Source organism: Triplophysa rosa, linkage group LG9, assembly GCF_024868665.1.
Source record: "Triplophysa rosa linkage group LG9, Trosa_1v2, whole genome shotgun sequence".
NCBI classification, from domain to species: Eukaryota; Metazoa; Chordata; class Actinopteri; order Cypriniformes; family Nemacheilidae; genus Triplophysa; species Triplophysa rosa.
The window spans coordinates 9,213,383-9,236,990 of record NC_079898.1 but is presented as its reverse complement, the minus strand read 5'-3'; the positions used below and the strand labels follow the sequence as shown (position 1 = coordinate 9,236,990).

General features: G+C 39.3%; 1 protein-coding gene across 5 annotated transcripts in view; it reads right to left on the bottom strand.

Moving 5' to 3' along the window:
• gbf1 (golgi brefeldin A resistant guanine nucleotide exchange factor 1) overlaps positions 1-23,608 on the bottom strand; it is a 71,336-nt gene that overhangs the window by 7,953 nt on the left and 39,775 nt on the right. For 2 of the 5 annotated variants that reach the window (XM_057341552.1, XM_057341554.1), the window contains exons 5-28: positions 18,025-18,143; positions 16,836-16,944; positions 16,436-16,496; positions 14,827-14,881; positions 13,062-13,097; positions 11,684-11,828; positions 11,352-11,563; positions 9,444-9,612; positions 9,148-9,359; positions 8,969-9,067; positions 8,699-8,893; positions 8,312-8,501; positions 7,375-7,515; positions 7,175-7,263; positions 6,890-7,092; positions 6,201-6,324; positions 5,401-5,526; positions 3,075-3,157; positions 2,589-2,825; positions 1,394-1,487; positions 1,125-1,301; positions 882-946; positions 321-438; positions 165-236 (exon numbers count right to left, since the gene is read on the bottom strand). In XM_057341552.1, coding sequence (XP_057197535.1) covers positions 165-236; positions 321-438; positions 882-946; positions 1,125-1,301; positions 1,394-1,487; positions 2,589-2,825; positions 3,075-3,157; positions 5,401-5,526; positions 6,201-6,324; positions 6,890-7,092; positions 7,175-7,263; positions 7,375-7,515; positions 8,312-8,501; positions 8,699-8,893; positions 8,969-9,067; positions 9,148-9,359; positions 9,444-9,612; positions 11,352-11,563; positions 11,684-11,828; positions 13,062-13,097; positions 14,827-14,881; positions 16,436-16,496; positions 16,836-16,944; positions 18,025-18,143 — 3,131 coding nt within the window. The remainder of the gene's footprint in view (positions 1-164; positions 237-320; positions 439-881; positions 947-1,124; positions 1,302-1,393; positions 1,488-2,588; positions 2,826-3,074; positions 3,158-5,400; positions 5,527-6,200; positions 6,325-6,889; positions 7,093-7,174; positions 7,264-7,374; positions 7,516-8,311; positions 8,502-8,698; positions 8,894-8,968; positions 9,068-9,147; positions 9,360-9,443; positions 9,613-11,351; positions 11,564-11,683; positions 11,829-13,061; positions 13,098-14,826; positions 14,882-16,435; positions 16,497-16,835; positions 16,945-18,024; positions 18,144-23,608) is intronic. The other 3 variants (XM_057341555.1, XM_057341556.1, XM_057341553.1) reach the window with 2 other exon arrangements.

Sequence of the window (23,608 nt, the reverse complement as noted above, 5' to 3'; positions counted from 1 at the left end):
GTATCTAAGATAAAACCAAAGCTAGTTCAACTATGTATTCAGGCTTTATATTCTATTAGTATGACAACAGTTGAGCAATAGAGAGGCTTAAATCTAAAAACACCCCAAAAATACAATGTTTTGTTTACGGTGTACACCCGCTCTTGGTCAAAAACAGAGCTTACCTTCATGAGTTCCTGTAAAGATTCCAGCTGCAGGAACTTGCTTTCTGTGATCAGCTTCTCTGGGTCACATTGCTGGAGATAGAAAAAGAAATGCGAAAACGGCCTTTTGTTCACATTGTTTCGGAATGAGCCATGAATCAAATGTGTGAGACGTACCTTTATGCAGAGCAGGGCGGCTTGTTTGGCCTCCTGGTTCTCAGTGGATGGTCCTCTAGGTCCAGACTGCTCGCTCAATGTTAACCAGCTCACAAAACTCAATACGGCCGATTCACCCCTAAGGGAAACACATACAAAAAAAGCAATAAATGAAATTACTTCACAAACAGTCCTTTCATCCAAAGTGAATTGTGTGCATTTCAAATGAGCATTTCCAAATCATTTGAGCTACTTTATACTTCCTGTACAGGTAGATCAGCTGCTACAACAGGTGTGTTTACTTTTATACTCCACATTGCTTATGCTTAAGAACATTCACATTATAGGATAATGTATTCAAAAAGCAAAAAATTGGAAAGTATCAATAGAAGGTATGCATCACATCACTATACCATCAATAAAATGAACAAACTTACAAATACAAAATATAACATACTGTAATTACAACTGAAGTCCTGTTCAATGTCATCACCTACTGTAACAGCACAATACTTTCTCCACTAAAAACGGCTCAAGCACATCTGATTGTAAACATTTGTTTTTGTAACCCAGTCAAGTCACCTGTTTGATGGCGTCTCTTCACGCTGTAAAGAAATCTTCTCATTTGGGTCCACGAAGTCCTCAACCTTTAAATGAGACATAACACCCATGCAAAATCTTCATTTGACAGTAGGTGGCAATATCGCATGATCTAAACAGGAAAGCTTGACCATATAAAACTACCCATTAGCAAGAAAGTGTCTTCTAAAACAAACGCATTTACTTTCCTCTATGCACGAAAGAATTACAGGAGTTCTGTCTCACCTCAACCATGGACTTGGGTAAGAGCTCAGCCCTGAAAAGCTGCAACATAGAGTCCATGATGTTCTTCCATCCCTCTCGTAAGATGTCACCGTGACGATGGGCCAGGCTGAACACAGTCTTGGCAGCAACTTGAGCCTTCCTGTTACTGCCAAACACGGTGGGCAGGTTCTCTACAGTCTGAACGCAAACACAAAGACCCAACGAGTCACGTCTTCACTAAATGACCGTGGTGTACTGAACACATCTGTATGCGCTAGCTCAGGGTTTACCTCAGAGCTGAGAGTAGTAAACTTGCAGAGAGAAATGATTAAGTTGTCGAAAACGTCGCTGAAACCGTAGTGTGCAGAGATCATGGCACATTTCCTGTAAAACAGCAGAGGAAGAGATGTTTTTATAGACAATGTTTGGGTTCAATTAATACAGAATTTTAATGATTTAAAAAAGATAAAACTACATCATATATATAATAAATATACATAAATATAATTTTTTATAAAAAATTATAATTAAAATTTTTGCTTTTTAATTTATTTTTTAAAGATTCCACGGAAAAATGTTTTAAGAGTTATAAACTCCAGTGTTGGGAGTAACTAGTTTCTAAGTAATTAGTTACTTTAAATGAATTACTTTTCCCTTGTAATAGTAAAGTAAGGGATTACTCTTATTTTTCCTGTAATTTAATTACAGTTACTTTTGATTTAATTAAACTAAATACTGTGTGTAATATATGTGTGTGCAATAGTGGAATTGACATCAAAATTCAAAGTCTAACTTTAAAATCCGTGCTTTAATGTATAATTCTCACATTTGTAATACTTTGGTCAGTTAATAATACTACTTTATGTAGTTTTATATTTTTTATTTGAATTAATTAAAAGAGCTGTTTCATGTCTATCAAGGTTGATGCAGGATTAGTAATGAGTAATAAGTAATTAAATACTTTCTGGAGAGTAATTTGTACAGTAATCTAATTACACTATTGAATATGTAATTAGTAATTAATTACTCTTTCAAGGTAACTTGCCCATAACTTTAAAACGCATTCGAAATTTGTAAGAGAATATCATTATTTTGATATTTTGGTTATTAGTTTTTAGTTATTGTACCATACATACAAAAATAAACTATACAACCATTGGCTGTGTAGCATGACATATTCTCAGTTTCAGACTCAAGAAATCGCTGCTGTACTTCTGAAACCTTCTATCTCTATATTTTGTGATTTTAATTTTTTGCCATAAATCATTATTATTAGTCACCCTTTATGTTTGTCACTAGGTTTTCCAAATATCTAACCAATAAAAAGTATTTAAAAGTGCTTGTCAACTTTGACAGCACAATGTTGAATCAATTAAAAAAGGGAATCAATTAAATAACTGAATTTGGACATCCAAGCTTTCGGAATTGACAGCAATGATATGCAGCATCATAATCTTCCAAGATCTTCTGATCTCTGTATCTAACCTGAACCCAGCAATGGCTTTCTGAATAATGGCATCATCCAGACTCTTATCAAAAACGTAGGAGAGGGCAGCAATAGTGGGTCCCCAGGTCATGGTGAAGAGGTCGCGATCGTAACTGCTGTCGGGCACGTGAAGGAACAGCCCTTCAGGTGTAGCTCCTCTGTGCAGCAAAACGCTCCACACGTAGTTCTCCTTCACCAGCCCCGACTGCTCATCCGGCATCACGATCTCCTCATTCCTGCAGGACGACACACGTTTATTAGCTTATCCCAAATTAAATAAAATATATATATATATATATATATACTAAAACTAATACTGTTACCGGGCATCATTATTGTTGGGCTTTTATGTCTAGTTTTATTATAGCTCGAGTTACCAATGAAAACATTTAGCACATTTTGATTTTAAGGAATGAAACATCATGAACCTAAACGATGACATAATTATCATTTTGGTTGAACTTTCCCTCAAAGCATGAACTAACTTGATAGCGTTGTAGATGTCTTCCAGCATGTCTTGATCAAAGTCATTCCCTCCGTTCACACCTTTCAGATTCTTCTTGAATTGCTGTACAAACGAAAAAAAACAAACAGCATGAGGAAACTGATTAAAATGCCTTCATTCCATCCAATTACGGCGACATCCTCAAACTATCGCCTTTCAAATCCAATAATTGGTCTCGGTTTATTACCGCCGGTGTCACTTAATAGGTGTTAGTGTTAAGCGGGCTGGTCTAAGGCCAAGCTCAGCTCAAATAAACACACAGACGTCTGCTGCTGAGTGATGGCGTTAGGCCACTGTTTTACTGCATACTTTCTTAATGGCAGGTAAAGCAAAGGAAACCCGAGCTCCCCTCGAGACCCAGATGAACCGAAGGAGAAATAAACAGGAGTAAACACGGGGAGACACGCACACGCACGTTATCGGACCCTGAGACGGGACAGCTGGAGCGGGCGGTTGCCAAAGGGCCGGTCTGCTCCTGCCGCTCGCCTTTCACCCCTCTGTGCTCCGGCTGAATACCTGCTGATTGCCGTTTCCACTGCTCTCTGTATTCATTTACAACAGCACGTCTTCAGCCGGAAGGTTTGCTTGATGATGTGTTTAAAAGGGGCTGATGCAAGCGTGTGGAAAAGTTGGGGCGCCCGTGGCGTGCCTACTGGAAGTTATCTGTAAGAAGATGCCGCCTGTGGCTCCTGTTTATATATCTAAGGGTGAACCTCACCAAAACATGCCCAGGTCACATTTCACCCCAAAGTCAAGACAAAAAATCTATATTATTTAGCTTTTTATACCAATACATCTGTGTATAGTTACGTAACTTCAGTATACTTTTTCTACATTATTTACACATACAACACATTTCAAATTATGCATACAATTTACTATTTAACTAAATGATGATTTTTTTTAGCAATGTGCAAACATTCTCATTTTAGTGTTTTTCATTTCAACTGCACTTCTTTTAAAATAGTATTTTAAAATAGTAAAAAAGTGCACTAACAATGAGCGATATAGTTGATACGTTTTTATTAATCTTTGTTAATGTTAACATTTTTAATAGGATTAAAACAAAGGCATTATAATAAATACAATGTATTAATAAAAATTAATTTAAAAAAATAATATTTCTTCATTCACTTAAAAGTAATACAAATAAGATTGTTTTTCCATTACCCATTTTCATTCGGGTGGGAAATTTTGATCAGTCATGAAAATAAATGACCAGCCTGTAAAAAAAATGTATGGTCTTAAGAATCAGCTATATTTTTAAATATAAATCATCACTATTGGCCAACCTTCACCAATGAGAAGTATCAAAAAGAGCTGGTGACTAAACCTCATAACTTCTCAAAATGTCCGTTCAAAACACTTGAAGCAAACTCCAGATGCGGATGTTCTCATGACAATGAAAATGTCAAATAACACCATTTTAGCTTGATTTTGGTAACATGTTAATAATAAAATGCCACATGTTAGTGACCATATATAAAAACAACAAAATCAATATTGACCCCCAAGTTGCTACATAATCAAAATATTTTAAATGATCATATAATTCATTCTTTTAATATTTTTATTATTAGTTTTATTAAGTGTGTGATTATTCAAGAAATACAATGTTTCTTCATTTCCTAAAAAGAAGCCGGTTTGGACATGTTTAGGTTGTTTCTGTCCGACAATGACAAAATATCTTATTTCTTTCTTTTAAGGTTGAAATATGACCCAGACAGTTGTTGTTTTTTGTGAGACGTGCTCCACATGTGGCATACGTGTATAGCAGATATACACAAGAGTCAACTATATTACCTTCAGATTCTTGAATGATGTGCTCACTAAATTGTTGATTATGAATTACACACCAGCAAAAGATTTCAATTACTACTACTTTTACAGAAATATTATATTCACAGTCAGCCATGATTCATTTATTCTGACATTGAGGTTATCCAATGAGGGGTTGCCAAAAAGGTCATGTGATTTCAAGAAGTTGGTGACTTGCTCATCATAAAAGTCAGCAATAGTCATTTGTACATACGAGACTTCCCAGGGTGACGTTTTTGTTTTTCATCTGAGCTTAAAGCTTGGCTCAATTGAGGCCAGTTGTTTGAGACACAGGTGAAAGCGAGGGCCTGCATGGCTGCGTAACAGCAACCTGCATGTGTGCCGACAACTGGCTTCATAACACGCTTACACCTAAAACATGTAACATATTATCCCACACTGTTAAGTCACAAAGGTGAAACTGATCTCTTATGGATTGCATGCGAGACCCTGTACATGTGACCGGCTTCTGTGGGACCTGGACTCACCTCCACCGTCATGGGGATGTTCTGCTTTCGTACGTTATGGTTGTGCTGGTCGGTGTTCAGCATGATGACGGCGTAAGCCAGAGCGAAGCCGGCGTCGTTGCTCTGGAAGGGATTACCGTTCACTTTCTGCACACAAGAGAGAGAGAACACATTCATCTGAGACGGCAGGAATAGCATCATCACGTCACCTAATATACACGCTTATCTTTACATTCTCGCTTTGAACGGCGGTTTACCCCGAGAAAAATATGAAAGGGCACTGTAATTCCTCTGGGATGTCTTCCCAGTGTAAATGTCAGAAACTGAATCCATTCTAGTTTCGATACATCACGGCAGGGCGCAACCCCCGTGCCCATGCGGCAAAATCGCATGAGCTCATTGCGATTGAGAACATAGACTAAGAAAAGAAATTACTACGCATACTTTCCAGGTCACTCCTCCTTTAGCGTGCGCGTGGCGAGCGTGTTCGAAATATCCCCTGATTGCCCGAGCCGCTTTCTGCAGCGGACGGATATTTCTCACTTCCCACCCAAGCATTTTCCTCTACCCCGATTACCTGCGTGACTAATGACCCTGTCCTTGATGTCCGGCGAAACGCTGTTCTCTTGTCCCTAATTACCCGATGATGGGGCCAGCTGCTGACCGGGATTGACTTGGCGTGCGGTAATGGAAGAACTGGAGGACGGCAGCCAGCCTACTATTTAAAGGGTATATATGTGCGCTGCAGTCCCGCCGTATACATGCGTCCCTACCGCTACGAGAGCACGTTGCCGTGTTTACGTGGCCGCCAGCTGACTTACTTGCCAGTTGTCGGTGAAGGTTTCCAAGAGGCGATGAATGACAGGCGCTTCGCCAGGAAGACGGAATGCCTCCAGATATAAGCGGAGAGCTTCGTCTATACGCAGGCCTTGGAAGGTGAACGTACTGTGGAATGAAAAGAGATGAGGACAGCCGTCAAATATCTTTATCTAAGGAGGGAGTTTGAGGAAAATATATTAAACAATCGTGAGGAATCACTAAACCCAAAAGACTACTTCATGTCAACAGTCAAAAGTCGGGCAGAGGGAGACGAGCCGCCCACTAACCACTTTTTATGGCGTTACTAGATCTAATTTATGTGTGTTCTTTCAGATGTTAGCCTTACATGATGAGTGAACATTAACCAACCACAAAACAAAAACTTTGGTTCACCACTTTTATTTAGAGACACAGTGGAGCGATAAAAGGTTACCAATGAAAGGTTGGGGGAGGTGAGTGCTTGGGCTTTGGAAATTTTGTGAACCAGTTTGGAGCTCGTGTCACCTACGAGTGCCATGGCTCGATGTGTTGGAAATCTTCTTCTATTTCCAACGGGTGAGTGTGACAGATGCTCAAGATTTCACAACATCTGAGAGCGACATGCCCTACCATTATTGAGATGTTTCCAGATGGTAAGTGAACGACTGGCTAACCCTCACACTCAGAAAGATGTTATGAAGAGAAGGTTTACTTGACAAAGCTGTCCAGCAGGTCTGTGTTTCTGCGGTCGCTTATGAACTCTCCGATCATCTTCTTGTCCAGGCGGGGATTCTCTCTCAGCCACTGGGCCACTTCATTATTGTCCATCGGGCTGCTGAGCAAACCTTTCTCCTGCAGGAACTGAATGCCTTTCTTTGGCGACTGGTTGAACTGCTCTGTACCTGTGATGAGAAGCTTTAAAGTACAAAAACAACACAATTACTTTTTTTAATACGTATTTAATACGTTGTATTGGTATATTATAATGGCAAAGCACCTTCTTCTTGTTCTTGATCTCTAAAAGTTCCTGAGAAACCGGCAGACAGCTGGAGAAACGCTGAGGCTTTTTAGGGATTTTCTTCTCTGCTGGATTAAAACAATGAAGCATGTGTTTACTGTAATTCCTTAAAGATTTACTCAATCCCAGTGACTGTTATTAGTTTGTTGGATTTCACAGGTAAAACGCCAATGAAGTACCTGAGTCGGTTTCATCCTGATCCTGTCTACCTAATCTCATTTTCTCTGCCATCAGATGACCACTGGTTGGAGGACAGATAGACTTTCCTTCCGACACCACAGCATTCTGACCATTAGAAGTGGGAAGAGATTTGCCTGCCTCTGTATGCAGCGACATAAAGAGATTATTACTATGAGAATCTATGGACATCAACAAAAATTATTTTAAAAGAATAGTTCAACGAAATACGAAAATGCTCTCGAATTACTCACCCCCTTATATCATCATAGATGTATATGACTTCCTTTCTTCAGTTGAGCACAAACAAATCATTGTACAGTATATTAAAATGCTGTCATGTTATTATATATGGGGCTCCACATGGTGAAGCTCCATAAACCACATCCATCCATCCCTAAATTATACATTAAAAAAGACATTAATCCATAAGTAGGTTAATAAATGTCTTCTGAAGCCAAACAACACATTTGTGAGCAAATTTTTTTAAATATTTTGTATCAATTGCTAAATTCGAATACTTTGCCAATTTTGAGTAACACACGCCTCTTGACTAGATGCCTTAAAGACGACTAGACAGATTAGATTAATAGATTAAAACCAATACGATTTCAAGTCATTGGTGAATAAATTCAAAATATTGTTTACACTCACAAACGTAACGTTTCGCTTCAGAAGGTATTCGAAAATCAATAGGATTACTTTAATGACGGATGTGCTTTTTGGAGCATCATACTTTTGAGACCCATCAAAAAGGATAACATGACACCATTTTAATATAAGATTGTGCATTTGTTTTTAACTGAACAAATGACGTCATACTGTATATCTGAAATGTCATTAAGAGTAAATTATGAGAGATAATGGTCATATTTGGGTGAACTATTCCTTATCCTTATCCTTATTTCTTATTCCTGTTAATCCTGGGAGTCTGTGCACCTGTGGTTGAATCTGTGAGTGTGTTGACCGAACCGTCTGCTTCTGTAGTGGTCTCCGATTGGTCCTGCTGTGCAGCGCTGTTGAGCACTTTGGCCTGACAGTGAGCTTCTGTGCTGTCAATCACAGTCAACAGGGCTTCGAGTGACAGGAGATGGGTTGTATAGAGCTGCCCAGACACTGGGAAGGCATTCTGTAAACACAAGACAAAGAACTAGTTCCTTTGTGACTTTGCACTTAAGCCAAACAATGTTATGAACTGCAAGTACAGCGCACATCAAACAAATGCTTTAATGTTGCCGAGTACGATGTGTTAAGTTTATCAAATCAATTGCATTTTAGATTTACTTCATCTCTATTAACAGAACCTGAGAGAATGGAGTGGCTCACCTTTGAGAGAAGTTTGGTGAGGTCTTCAAACAGGTTGGAGCAGTAGAAATCACCGTCATAATTTATATACAGCTCGGTGACCAAGCTAGGGATTCTCCAGAGCTGTACGACGGCCTCCAGGGCCATCTCCTTCAATTCATAGGGCATTTTAGGGTTTTCTGAGGTAATAATATCCATCAGCCTCTTCAAGTACATCTATGGGAGACACAAAGAATGATTATTGTATTCAAGATGCTTGCGTCTCAACACATGAGCGATTCAATCACATACCTCAAGCTGAAACTTCAAATGTTCCCGCATGCTTTCAAAGAGAAGAAAGCAAACACGTATGGAGGCGGCGTAGAGATTCATTCTGTCCATGCTTAATAACTGTAAAGAAAGACACCAAGAATGTTTATTACAGCGATGCAAGACTAGATCCAAAAAACAACGGAACCATAAGCGTTCACCTGTATTAGGTGCCTACACAGCTCATCTTTGACCAGACAGAGGAGTGACTGGTAAGGGGAAATGTGAGCAGCTTCTAACGCCACGTTCAACAGCTGCAGACCCATGTGCATCATCACATCCGAGTTATGGCGGTCGTGCGGGTTAGTAAGAGATATGAGGAACCGGAAGAGCTCTCTCAGACATGGGAGTCCGTAGGGGATTAGAGCGGCACCTGGGGAGACACAAATGGAACAATTACAAAAACTGCAATACTGAAGTTTAACATTTTTTTGTCTATTTGCAGCAGTTCTCCTACCCTCTCTTTGGGTAGACGGCATGAAGCGCACTCCTCTGGGGTTTACGTAATCCATATCATGGACTGATGCCGAATCTGACTGATCTCCCAGCAGGTCTCGGTCTTCCAGGACCTCAGGGATGGACTCTACTGATGCTGACTGGGCACGTTCCACTCCCCTGCCGTCAGACTGATGACACAACACACAACCAATCACCATCATCACAGTCAGTCATGAGAAAAAGCGAGTCTTGGGCTATTTGCAGTGGCGTTGCTAGGCCCTTTTTAGGGGAGATAAAGCCCCCCTAAAGTTCTAGTTTAGCCCCCCTAAAATATTGTGAGTAATAATGTAATCTGGACAAGAATTCGAGATCGCTTTATAGTCCCCTTTAAAACTCTTATTATGAAAACGGCGTTAGGCTGCGTTATTTAGCACATTCTTCAGTTCACAGCAGCACATTGGAGTGAACGTCATAAGCAGTGTAACGTTACAAGGTGTGTGCATTAACATGACATCTGCATTTTTGCCATTCTTTGTTATAAATGCAGCTTAATATGATGCGGGAGCGATACAAGACCCTTTCCCATCCACTGTAAAAAAGTTTTGTCTGCGTTCACCCCTCGTTAACTAACGTTAGTTGTTTACGTTACCTCCAGCAAAATGAAAGCATCACTTCACACCAATGACGGCATACTGTACTTTAGAAAACGATCATAATGATATTGTAGCGCACAGAAATGTGTCAGTCATGATGATGTGCTGTTTTATTTTTCTGCACCTAAGTTATAGAGAGTTGACGGTAGTTTTGACAGCCCCGGAAAGACGTCGACGGGCAGATAGAGTTACGTTATTGTAGTTCAGCCTGGCTGTGTTATTCATTGTTCTGAGTTCCGACGAGGAAACAAAAGTGTACCTAGAAGCTCTTTGTCGTTTTTCATACGCTTCAGTATTTGTATTATTAATTTAAAACATATTGTGGATGTACTAAATGAACACGCAGTCATGCACAGGAGTGACAGCGCTCGTGCTAATCAGAATGAATGGCAGGGAAACATATCAAGTTATTCCTACTAAATAATGATTCAGCAGTTGATTGTGACATTTATTATATGGATTTGTGGCTGTTGTTGTCATTTTGAATTATAAATGTTGTAGATTGACCGATTAATGTGATATTCATTTGAATAACAATAACTTGTCTTTATGCTTTTCTGCATATTCTTTCTTAATTATTTATTTTAGTAATGTATACAGTATGTGGTGCTTAGAGTGTGGCTACAATATATATTTATATACATCCTTATTGGAGGCTGAGCCCCACTAATATTGAAAACCTAGAATCGCCCCTGGCTATTTTTAAGGAGTTTTACAGGTAGGTAACAGTTTTAGTACAGGTAGGTAGCATTTTCAAATCATAAGGTACAATCTGAGGAATGAGTATAGATTACGGTTTCTAAAACTCAGGGACAACAAGCATCCAAGAAAATTGTGTTAACTTCGGTTAATTAAAAGCAAATATAGACCTAAATAGAATTTTGTCGCTGGTGACCTGAAAGCTTATTTTTCCAAATCCACATAATTTATTGGTTAAACATTTTCAGAACTAACTGGAAATATAAAAACAAATAAATTTAATAAAATTTAATATTGCTATTTAGGTTTAATTTATTTAAATAAATAAAATGACAGAAGAATAGAACAAAATTGCTAAAAATTAACATGAAAACAAAAAATATATTAAAATAAAAGCAAATTCAAAATTAGGGGTGTTCAACAATTAATTGCAATTAATCGCATTCAGAATAAAAGTTTGTGTTTACATAATATGTCTGTGTACCGTGCATATTCATCTTTATTTCTTAAATCTTTATTTCTTAAATATCATAAAAACCACTGTTCATGTGTGAATAAAAAAAACTCTTGGTCACCTGTGATTCCAGTCGGCCCAGTTCTGAGGGTGTCACGGGTGTGCTGGCCGTTGAGCTGCTCTGTTCCAGGTCTGTAAGATCCTCCTTAGAGGTGGTTTTTGAGCCAGCGTCCAGACCGCTATCAGTGGTTGGGCTAGAGATTGAGGAAGCACTGTCTGAACCAGGAAGAGTAGAGGTTCCTCCAGTTTGCTGCTCTATGAATGGGACTCCGCCTAGATAAGCACATTAAGATGGTATGCGTTGCTTGTGCTTATTCTACTGAGAGTGTGCTTTGAAAATATAGACAACTTGTGACCGATTTATGTCAAGTGCTCTACTCTATGTCAAAATACCTGAGATGTTGTTGGTGAGAGTACTGGACTGGGCTGGATCCATCTGGCCTGAGGGGCTGCGCACCATGTGACGAGGAGGTCGGGGCGATCGCTTCTGTTTCTTCCACTTGGACGACTCACTCATTCCCCCGGCTCTCATCTTTAACTTCATAACAAACGCAGACTCTTGTTAAATCAAGCCAAACGCTGCAGTTCATTGCACAAAGAACAATGCAGGAGGCCAAGACGTGAAGAAAATCTCACGACACCTCAGATTAATGTCAGGAAAAAAGCCAACACAAGAACAGACGCATAAACATTTGTTTAAAGACTCTTGGGTCTGCATGTATGCTGAGGACACTGTACAAGAGAAAAGATGTATAGATCAACCTCATATCCGGGCATCTGATGTACATGATTCTTACTCTTATTTGCCAGGCAGGAATGAGAATCTTGAGAAATGTAATTCTTTTGGTTCTAAATCAGATTTTACTAGTGCTGTAAAACGATTAATCGCGATTAACCGCATCCAGAATAAACGTGTGTTTACATATTATTTGTCTGTGCACTGTGTATATTCATTTTGTGTTTATAAACACTTACACGTACACATACATGTATATATTTAGGAAATATCTCGGTATATATTTATTAGGGCTGTCAAACGATTAATCGTGAGTTTGTGTTTACATAATATATATATCTGTGTACAGTGCATATTCATTTTGTATTTATAAACACAAAACATACACATACTTGTCTATATATTTAGGAAATATTTAAATGTACAAATTTATATTTACCAATCATTTAAATTCTAAATAAATGTTTACTTATTGTTATATTTTATATTTTTCTAAAATAAATGCATTTGTGTATGTGTTCATAAATACAAAATTAATTAGCACAGTATACCAACATAAATTACGTAAACACAAACTTTTATTCTGGATGAGATTAATCACGATTAATCGTTTGACAGCACTAATATTTATATATCATTTAAATTATATATAAACATTTATTGATTTTAATATATTTTTTAAATATATACACATGTATGTGTATGTGCTTATAAATACACAATTAATATGCACAATACAAAGACATAAATAGCGTCAACACAAACCTTTATTCTGGATGCGATTAATCGCGATTAATCGTTTTACAGCCCTAGATTTTACTTATTTGTAAAGAATCACGTCATATTTAGTCCTAATTATAAAATTATCAAACAACAACGTAACACAGAACAAGTAAAACACTGTTATTTATGTCTAACATGAATATGACATCACAGATTAAGCAAAGTACCTGGCAATAATGTCAAAGCACTGACAGGTTAAATACACTGGGGTTGGAAAAGGTTACAGGATGTCTACGATCTCTTCTTTCTTACCTGTACTCGTTTGTTTTTCCATAAGATATTGTAAGCCTCGGGAGAGAAGGGGCAGGCCCCGGGATTAGTGATCGTGTCACAAACTCGGACGGAGACGCATGACATGTGGGCAACACATACAAGACCACCATGCACGGGGTACACACGGGAACAAATGACACGCATACCACGACTACATCCATGCAGTTCCCATGGGGAAACATCACCAAACACCCTCACCATCAAGAACTCATCGATACGTCCATCCATACACATTCTACAGCATAACAGGGAATGGGGGGTGCACCTCAGCATATATTACGCACAAATACATTAACTTGGTAGACGATCCAGAAACAGGGAACGGGTGGAATGAACAGACCAGAAATAAGCGCACAGAGCATGCAAATTGGCATTTAAATAGGATTTCTGGTCTTTGAGAAATGAAAAAAGGGCCCATTCGAATGAATACTCATTAAAATAGAGAAAGTGACATTCAAATGACAAGAAAAAAGTATATTTGACAAAACTGTACTCGTATGAAAAAGTGCTCATGTGGTTTAACCTCATACTGAAAGGGGGTTCGACTCATTTGCATAAAGAATAAAGCTGGATTCAAAAAATGTAACATCGTTCATCCGTCACTGTTCATGTAGGACATTTTCTTCAAAATTACATTTGACTAAATTTACTTTCCACTCACTTGAAATAAAACAGCAAACCCTTATGTTCTTCCACATTTACGATACACAAGTGATTCATTGTTAATACCTCTTAAAGCTGCAATCCATAACATTTTAGGTTAAAAACCTCAAAATAATGATTTAAAAGTTGACTTTAACGCAGGCAAATATAAATATATAAAGAAACCTGCCATTTCAAACAGAAGGGGCGATATTGAGTCAAAAGTTAAAAGTCACGGCTTTAACACATTATGGCTACAACTTAGTGCTTTGACAACAAAATCAGCTTTACATTTCTGCTTTTAAAACTTCTGACATTACTTGCCCCCAAGACTTCCATTATAAGTGCATTACTATTGCATAGACGCATACTTTGTTGAGTGACGAGTTTATATGATTGTCTGTTGCAATCAACGTCACGGATTCGATTCAAGTGAGCTCAACTTCTGAATCGGAATCATTCTTTTGAAAACACAGGCTCATGTTTTGTTGCTACGATGTTGCTAAGCGGTCCTTCACGGCTCTCCCAGCATGCGTTCAAACATAAAGCCATGCGTCCCGGCGTATTTAAATGCACTATCTGCAACCCAATAAAAACGTCTGCTTTAATGCATGTAAATGCTCGATACCCTCTCTAAGCCCATCTGATTGATGTTTCTAGGCTGATCTGCATAAATAAAATCCTGTGTGTCCAGAATACAGCCTGGGATCTGCGAGTTAGAACAGGCAAAACGGGCAAAGGATGAACTCCACGACAACAATCAGCGACGAGAAGACAGGAGAGGATCCTTAATCCCTGAGAATAATTGCCATGAAAAGGAGCATGGGTCCCAATACAGAACCCGTACTTATCCAGTTATTATTACTGTGGCTGAAAAACACTGCTAACTCTCGCTAGATACTATTTCCATCTGGCTTGATGGATGACACACAAAAACACACACACGGGTATTATAATTATGCAACAGCAATTGACCTCGGTTATGGTAAAGGGGACCTCTACATAACAAAGCGCATATACTAAATAAAAAAGAATGAATGCAGGTGGGGAAACGGTGGTGGAAGGGAGGAAGACTGAAGATCTGGGGTGATTTCATATTTACCTTCTTCATGTTAGTGCCCACATAACTCTTGGCCTCTTCTTTGAACTGTGGCAATCTGTAGAAAAACAAAAAGCGTCAACTTTCTTTGCATGTGAACGTTTTTACAACATTCAAACAACGTTTTTACAGCATATATTATAACGTGTCGTTTTCGCACGACTGGCGACACTAAACAAAGATTTGTTTGAGCAGTGCAACTAGGCATGACATAAAATTGGCTCAACAACGAAACTCAAAACGAGAGAGGCGATACGTCCCTAAAGCCGCCATCTTTGTTCCCAGGCCGTGACTTTTGACCCGCCCTGCCTGTTCGTTAGCCGAATTAGATGGGTGACGCTCTCGTCCGCCAGCGCATTGTGTGCATTTTTATGTGGACGCTGCGGCTTTTCCTCGAGTGAGATGTTAGCGGCGGCTCGGCCTGGCTGGGAGAGAGCCGGCTCCTGATGTTAACTCCGCTCTGCGTTAATGGAGTGTTGTTTTGCCGGCTTGATTATGGGATGATCTGTGAGTCCAGCAGATTAACATCCCTAATGCTTTCAGCAGGCTGCTTAAGCCTCTTTCTGAGTACTCAATAAGATCCGCTGTTCATTACTCCGGCTCTCTCGACCACACACACACACAGAGAGCACGTCCACAGCTTATTACCCTTAGGCACACACAGAAATACACACACTCATTATTAAGGCCTTTCACACCCTCATTGTGAAGGCGACGTGGACAAGAGGGTCTGAGCAATAAGAACGTGCACAATAGCAGCAGCAAACTCAGGTTGTGTGAGAGTTTGTACGTGTGTGTGCGTCGCAGATTAAAAGATGCCATCGGCTGTAATTAAAAATGATCAACCGAAGCGGGACGTTTGCTGCGTGCGAAATTACAAAAACAAACAGGGGATGTTTATGTGGTTTAGGAACACTTTATTATTGCTCGGATGCTTATTCTGCATGCAAAAATTATGCAACTACATTATCATCATGTCTTTGTTCCACACGTGTGTGTGCGTTATACGCCGCCTAATCTATATGCAGATGGTAGAGTGAGATGTGCTCGGCGGTCTCATCTCCTCGTCTGTGCACGATGTGACTGGAAGTTTAATGCGAGTGCATATGCACCTCTGATAAATGCCACCCTATAATCATGTTATTGCATTAGAGCAGCAGTACACTATGACCCGCACATCAAGACTAAAGGTTTCCGCTCACTTTCGCTCTATTATTGCCTTTGTGTTGTATATAAACCAAAACAGAAGCATACACATCCAGATTTTCGATGATTAACGCTACATATCAAGAAATCAAATCTCATGTGCACAAATAGCCGCTGGACATTCTGCTCGGCTCCAAACATTCAGGCCTGATCTGGAAAGCCCTTGTAATTAGCCATGCCTTGCATTGTAGCTTTCACCTGTCCCTGTGTGTGTGGCCAGTTAAAAACCTCCGGAGGTAATGGAAGAGAGGTCTGAGAGTGAAATCGGAGCCTGTTACGGAGACGGACCCGGTTCCTGTTGTGTTTGGTCTCAGGTCGGGTTTGATTATGTGAACGGCAAGAACACGACTCTGTTTCTAATCCCCCCCATTCCTCCGTCCCCTCGTCCATCCCTCTCTCTGGTTACCTGGAGAACAGCAGCTGCACCATGTCCACCAGCGTGTGTTCAGCTGACTTTCTCAGCAGCTCTGCGATGAGAAAACGAGCAAAAACAATGGAGAGAAAGAAGAAAATGTTAAAGCTGGCCACAAGAGCAGCTCTGGGGTCTGTTTGGTCAGGATTAGAAAGGGGCTTTATCGTCGTCCTAGAAGCTCAGGACTATCAACTGATGAAGGCTGCTTCACGTATTGAAGAGTTTTACGCTCTAAAGTATTCCTGAAAATGCACACATTTCTCCAATGCGTTGAATACAGTGCATACATCATTTGTCAACATGCAGGATCTCTAGGAACCAAACCTATGACTAATTTAGGGTACAGGAAGTAAAAGGTGCATTCTTTTCTCAGTTTTCACGTAATTTAACTTACCGCTTAATCTCATTTCAAAGCAGATACGGAAACAGGACTGCATGATTTCACAAACCGATTCATTAGTCAGATGGGCTCCTACTGGAGTCAGCAGCAATGTCCTCAAAACCTGGAAATGTAAGAAAAGTTACTTGTACTGACGGCACTTATCTGGTAGCATGTGTGAATAACATGCAATTCATTTTTTTATATATATATCACTATTTTATTTTTTTTGTGATTTATTATTTTTAATATCCATTCATTTGTGATTTTATTAACACTTTTTTAACATGTTTTATTATTTTGCACATAGAAAAAAAGTACCAGAGGATAGCAACATATACATCAATTTCAACCTTTGACCTGGACTTACACAATCTCATTTATTTTAAATATTACGTTTCTTTTGACCTTCAGGGGATTTATGAATTAAACTTTGCATGGTGCATCACTGATTTCTGAATCTAATTCCCGGACACGTGAATTTTTTTCCATTATTTGTTTTATAGTGCGCAACAGTTTTTGTATAACTGGGTAAGCATGGGTATTGAATAGTTTTTTATGTTTATGTATGTGTATATTTAGATGTATAGACCAATTTGGAGTCGACGTCACGGTTACGTCACTGCCAGCTGCGCGCGCATACTGGTTGCAGAAAAACAGTGGAAACAAAGCAGCAATGAGTGAAACGGAAGAGACAATTCCTTCAAAAACGTGTTTTTGTGTTGTTGAATGTCAGAATAGGAATGGCAAAAATTACAGTATTATTTCCTATGGAATTTCAGGTAAGGTCTTCTATAATCTTTCTAACTCTAACTATTTTGTATACCGTATCCGTGTAATTCTCTAGTCGTTATAAAGGCTATCTCTTCCGGGTTTTTCTGCAACCAAGATGCGCGCGCATCCCGAATGTTTACAAACTTATAATTAGCCTATACAGTATGCTTTTGTATGTACTGTATGTGTGTGTATATATATAGTTCAATTATGCGTGTATTTATTCATTTATTTACTTTTTTCTTTTTTTGCTGGAATAGGGGGATTTGTTTTGAAAATGTGGAAAACGTCAAATAAAATATTAAAAAAAAATGTTGCATAGTGAATTGAAATATGCGCTGAAGATTGTGTACACAGATTTCTGTGCCCTCTTTGTGCGTGTGCACATCAGGCCCCAGACATCTTAAATGCCGACTTGGATTTCCTTTACCTGGAGGATTTTCATCAGCACCACCTCATCGCTGGCGGGGTCGGTGCCCACGAACCTCGCGTGCGTGACGGCGTCAGCCATGTTCTCGATGCCCTCTGCTGCCCCTTCATGATTAGCATCTGTGAATGACAGAGACGACAAAGTTTCAAACAAACTAAAAATATCCTAATATGTGACTTTCATTAATGCATCTGATTCGCAGTCGAGTAAGGTTTACGTGGGTCATAATGACACGACCATGGTTACATGACTAATCTTACACAATTAACCTGGTCACCGGTTCATCCCCCACACCGCTATCAACTGACCGCTCTGCGTGTGAAGAGCGCCAAACAGCCATCTGACATCTAATCACCAGATGTGTGCTCTCGTGGACGGCCAGCTAAATTGGCTGTCTAGGCAACGATGTTTTGAAACCCAAGCGGGGTCAGATAGCAGGCTGGAGCCGGGCTGCTTTTCTTTCCCATCGCCTTTAAAGAGCATTTCATTAACTAATAAGCGCAGGCTGCCTGGGGAGGAGGCCGGGGCGGTAACTGCAGGTAAAGCCTTGACACAAGAGTGCATTTCACTTATTAGCAGGCAAATAAAAGACAGAGAGAGATTGAGACACACACCTTTAGTCTGAACCCCGTGAGCACTTGAATAGTTATTAAGGTCTATGCATCAAACACAATGAATGAATATTCGCCTGGTCATTGAATTTAAGAGCTTGAAATGATAAACCAATAGAATCAGAGTAACATTTATGTATAACTACATTAAGCCACGCCCCCTTTTACTGATGCCACCGCTGTAAAACTTTCTTATGAGTCTCAAAGAAGCCTTTGGATAGGAATTTCCTCTGGATTTATCTGGATTAACCATGTATTTTGTATCGCGAAATTAATATGACGTATGAGCAAGCAGATTACTTTCACTGCAACATCCAAATTCAAATGGGCCTTTCATATCCGTGTCATTTTTAAAATACAAAAAACCCTGCATGTCGTGATGTGCATCATTACATCAACCAAAGAAGCACTCTAGCGGAAAATTCGCAGCCAGTGAATTGAACGGCCACGAAGAGGCGGGCCCACGATAAACACAGGACCCCCGCCCAAACAGCCGATCTCCACGGAAACAAGAGCCGCAGTCTATTCAGCACAACATCAGAAGTCATCTAAAATACTAATCCTCACTTGGCACGGGCTGCGCAGCCGAGCGGGAGAGTCATTGTTGAAATAACTGACGTCTGGGTGGGGCTGGAGGGTCTTTGTGCATGTGTACGAGTGCGTGTATCAATGAGGCTCAAACAGCTGTCATGTACTAAAAGGTTAAGCAAAAGTACATTCAGACACCAGGGTGTCCCTCGAGCGAAAGAACTGCTCATCTCGGAGAAAGACGAGTGGTTTTAACCATGAAAGCAGGCGTGCGTGGGTGCCGATCTGGCTCTGCGAGCCAAAGAAAATACAATATGTCTTTACTACAGACTAGTGCAAGCTCAATTGCGGCTTTCCTTTAATTTTTGTTTACACAAAAAACATCCTGCCGTGGGATGTCAAACTAGGATCTGAAAGAACGATGTATATCTGAGTGTCTGTGTGTTGGCTGTTGTAGTTTTCAGCAGTATAAGTGGCTGTGTAAGTGAGCCTTTGGTTTGAGGGCCGGTCTGGGAAAGAGAAAGTAGGAAAAGTGGGATCTGGATATCTGTCAATACGGCCGTCCCCCCGAGCCCACCGACCTCAGGCCTGAGATTGAGGGGAATTAGCCCTTCACCAAACCAATTCTCTGAGAGTGTGTGTGTGTGTGTGTGTGTGTGTGTGTGTGTGTGTGTGTGTGTATTGGGCGACAGAGAGAGAGAGACCTCCCAGATGCTAAAGAGGTTCGGGTCTCACTGTACACAGTTAAGAGAAAAACACAAGCCCTGGGCAGGACTGCTATGGTTAGAAAACTGCTACTTGTGTGACACCACTTACCAGATGACTGTTTGGTTTAAAAACTTGGCCTACACAAAACTGCTAACGTGCAAAAAAGAGCTGGTCATAAAGTGGCCATGTGGAAGAGGTAATTACTATGGGTTTTTACTAATCCCTGATAGGAACAAACTGGAAATGAAGCGAGGATCAGTGCATTTATTTGTCTGGTCAATAGATGGCAGCATTCTGTCTCTGTACCATAAATGGCGGTGAGCTGAACAGTCATCTCCAAAGCCACTTGAATAAATCCTCCTGGGAGCCAACAATTCACTTTTGTCCTCTGTAGAGGTGATTTGCTTGTTACTCTATAATTTATCTAAAAATGTTTGACAACACAAATGATAAGTTTATGGAGAGAGTAGCAGCAGTTAGTTTGTTATTAACTTGTAAGTGGCATTTGTTTTAAACTGAAATAAACATCACAAGAACAGTTCAGTGTAAAGTAAAAGACACCCAAATCTTACCGAGGAAATTTTCATATGTTGCAAAGACAATACAGATTAAAGGGATAATTCACTCAAAAATAAAAAATCTGTCATGATTTACTCACCCTCTTGTCAATTCAAACCTGTTTGACTTTCTTTCTTCTGCAGAACATAAAAGAAGATATTTTGAAGAATGTTGGTAATGGAACAGCGCCGGCACCCTTCACTTCTATTGTATGGACACAAAACCAGTGCAAGTGAATGGGTGCCAGTTAACAACATTCTTCAGAATATCTTCTTTTGAGTTCTGCAGAAGAAAGTCATACAGGTTTGAAATGACAAGAGAATGAGTAAATGTTGACAGAACTTTCATTTTTGGGTGAAATATCACTTTAATAAGATGAAAATAACTTTACAACGTTTAAAACTTGGGAAGTTATTACCTTTATTACCACAAATTTATATTGTATAATAAGTTGCCATTACAAGTGTTTAATGTTAACATTAAAATAAAAAATACCAAGTATAAACTGTACAGTAAGAATTTTTTTGGCCAAGATTAATGCATATTAATGCATAGACTGGGGGGAAAAAACAAATAAAAATTGTGTATAGTCATCATTTTACTCTTGACGTGTTTTATAGAAGACGTACAATATGATTCAGCCAATAATTGTATTTACTTTTTTATGTTCCGAAGAACTTGATAAAACAACATTTCAAAATATTCAGGTCCCAGGAAACTAAAGCAGGTGCATTGCATCTCACCCGCTCAACATACTACAAAAGTTTTGGACCCCAGCAGCGTGACGTTGAGCTGTGACAGAGCTTTTAATGGCAGAACTATAGCGTGTGCTTGTATGTCTATGGAATGATAATTGGGAGTAATGATAATGTCGCTCTTCATGGCAGATTAGTGGAGTCTGAATGAGCATTACCCATCAGTCAGCACACGCCTCTCACATACCTAAAGGTCATTTAATCACACACTCATACGAGTGCATTAATATGTCACGCTCGGCAGGAGTGCTCACCTGGGATTAGCACAGCTCTGACAGTGTGTCTCTGCGTACGTGTGTATGTGAGAGAGACAGAAAGATGAACTGAATGTAAAAGTTTGCTATAGCTCTACTTGGGACAAAAAAATATTTCGTATGTCACAAAAAAGGACACTGCAGGGTTATTTACGTAAATACACTATTATAGGCTGACCTGAACGAATAATACAAAGCACATAACTTCTCCAACATGAGTGCATGACAGATCTTATCCTAAAAACAAGGAGGGCCTAGATTTGGGGAACTACGGAGAAGGTTGCCATAGTAACCCTCCCTGAGCATCCTGATGAGACGCTGGCATCGAGGGGGATTAGGAACCGTGGGGGATCTGGGGTGACAGAAGCTGTCAGGGTGTCCAGGAGGACTCATTTATTTGATTGGGGGATGCGTTTTATTTATTTTAAGTCTTATTTTGATGGAAACCTATCATCAAACTACATCTTTAGGTATTATATCACCTATACTTATTGATTGATTTATATACTGTTTGATTGATATTATATTGTATATACAGAAGTCTGAAATACAAAAAGTTGGATTTCTGGAATTTCTCTGAACTACATGGTAGTAGACCATCTTTAACTATTTGGTTTATAAAACCTGTCTGAGATTGTGCAAAGCACACAGCTGCTAGACAAGTGTTGTGATTGTATTTATTCAACAACTCTGATTATTTATGGGAGGGGGAAGAAAAATTAGCGCTGGCTAGCATCTGGCATGGTTTTACATCTTGGACGGTCACCGGTAGCATCTGGCCTTATGTCTCTAATGAGGACGAGGACAGTTTGTGCTTATGAGCAGAATGCAAGATCTTGGAAACATGGTTCACCCATCAGGAACACAACCTTTCACACCAGATAGCTCAGAACTGGTTTCAGAACGACTCGCACATTAATGTCTCATTTGAACCGATTCATTTAAACTAATGAACTTTTCAGTCACTAGCGAATATAAGAGATCCTTGGATCATTTACAGTGAACCACAGATAATGAAAGATGTGAACGAGCTTTGCTCATTTAGAAAGACTGGTTAATTCAGTTGGCTATTGTGGGCTGAAAAGTTAGTTGAAATGATAAAAAAGCTTTATTTGATTAAAAAAACATTTCTGTTTGGTTGAATAAAAGTAATGTTTTATATAACTTAATAATTGTCATTTTTATCTAATTTTGTTAGAACTTTTAATATGTCAAACTCAAAGTCACTTTGGTTAAGCCACTTAAATGTACGGTAGGCCTACGTGCGTGTGTGCACAAGATCAGGATGGCACCACCTCCGCCTCATTTTGAGCCAGGAAAAACCCTGTACATACAAGGTATGAAAGAAATAAAAACAGATTTGGAAAGGGTTTAAAATATGGTATAAAAACTTTAAAATGTGATGGGTTTTCCCAGATCGCATCACATATGGGATTGTACAATATCGCTGATATCAGCGTTATTATTAATATTCCCAGCATTTGAAATTTTCCGAACCTTGAGTATTGGTCAAGTGTTCACAAATTTGCAGGTCAGAGTTCACCAAACTTGAACATAGGGATGCAGCAGATAAATTTGATGTTGAAAAAAATCACACAAGACTGAATAAATTAAAATGAAAATGTCATTCTGAAAATGCTGGGTTGTTTCAACCCATGGTTTGATGAAACATGGACAGAGGTGGACGAAGTACACAACTTCCTTACTTGAGTGAAAGCACAGATACTACTGGTCAAATATTACTCCACTACAAGTAAAAGTTGTAAAGACAGATTCTTACTTAAGTAAAGTACAGAAGTACGTGCTTTTAAAAGTACTCAAGTATTAAAAGTAAATTTCCTTTATGTCAGTTGTGCATTGTTTTATTGTCGTATACCTTTGCCTCTGAAGCACCCTACTGAATACACCGAGTAGCTCACAGTATCAGTGGTATTAAAGGAGTAGTCACTTCAAAATTGCCCCCATTGACTTTCCATAGTAGTTTTTATTCCTACTATGGAAAGTCAATGGGGGCAAATTTTGCAGTGAGCAACTCCTTTAAGAGCTTTATATGTTTAGCACAATATGTTTAGTTTAGATATAATCCTGTATGATCATTTAGCCTATTATCCTCATTAGCCCCCTAGGCCTATATGTATTTATGAGCGGTGTTCTTTTATTTTGTATATTC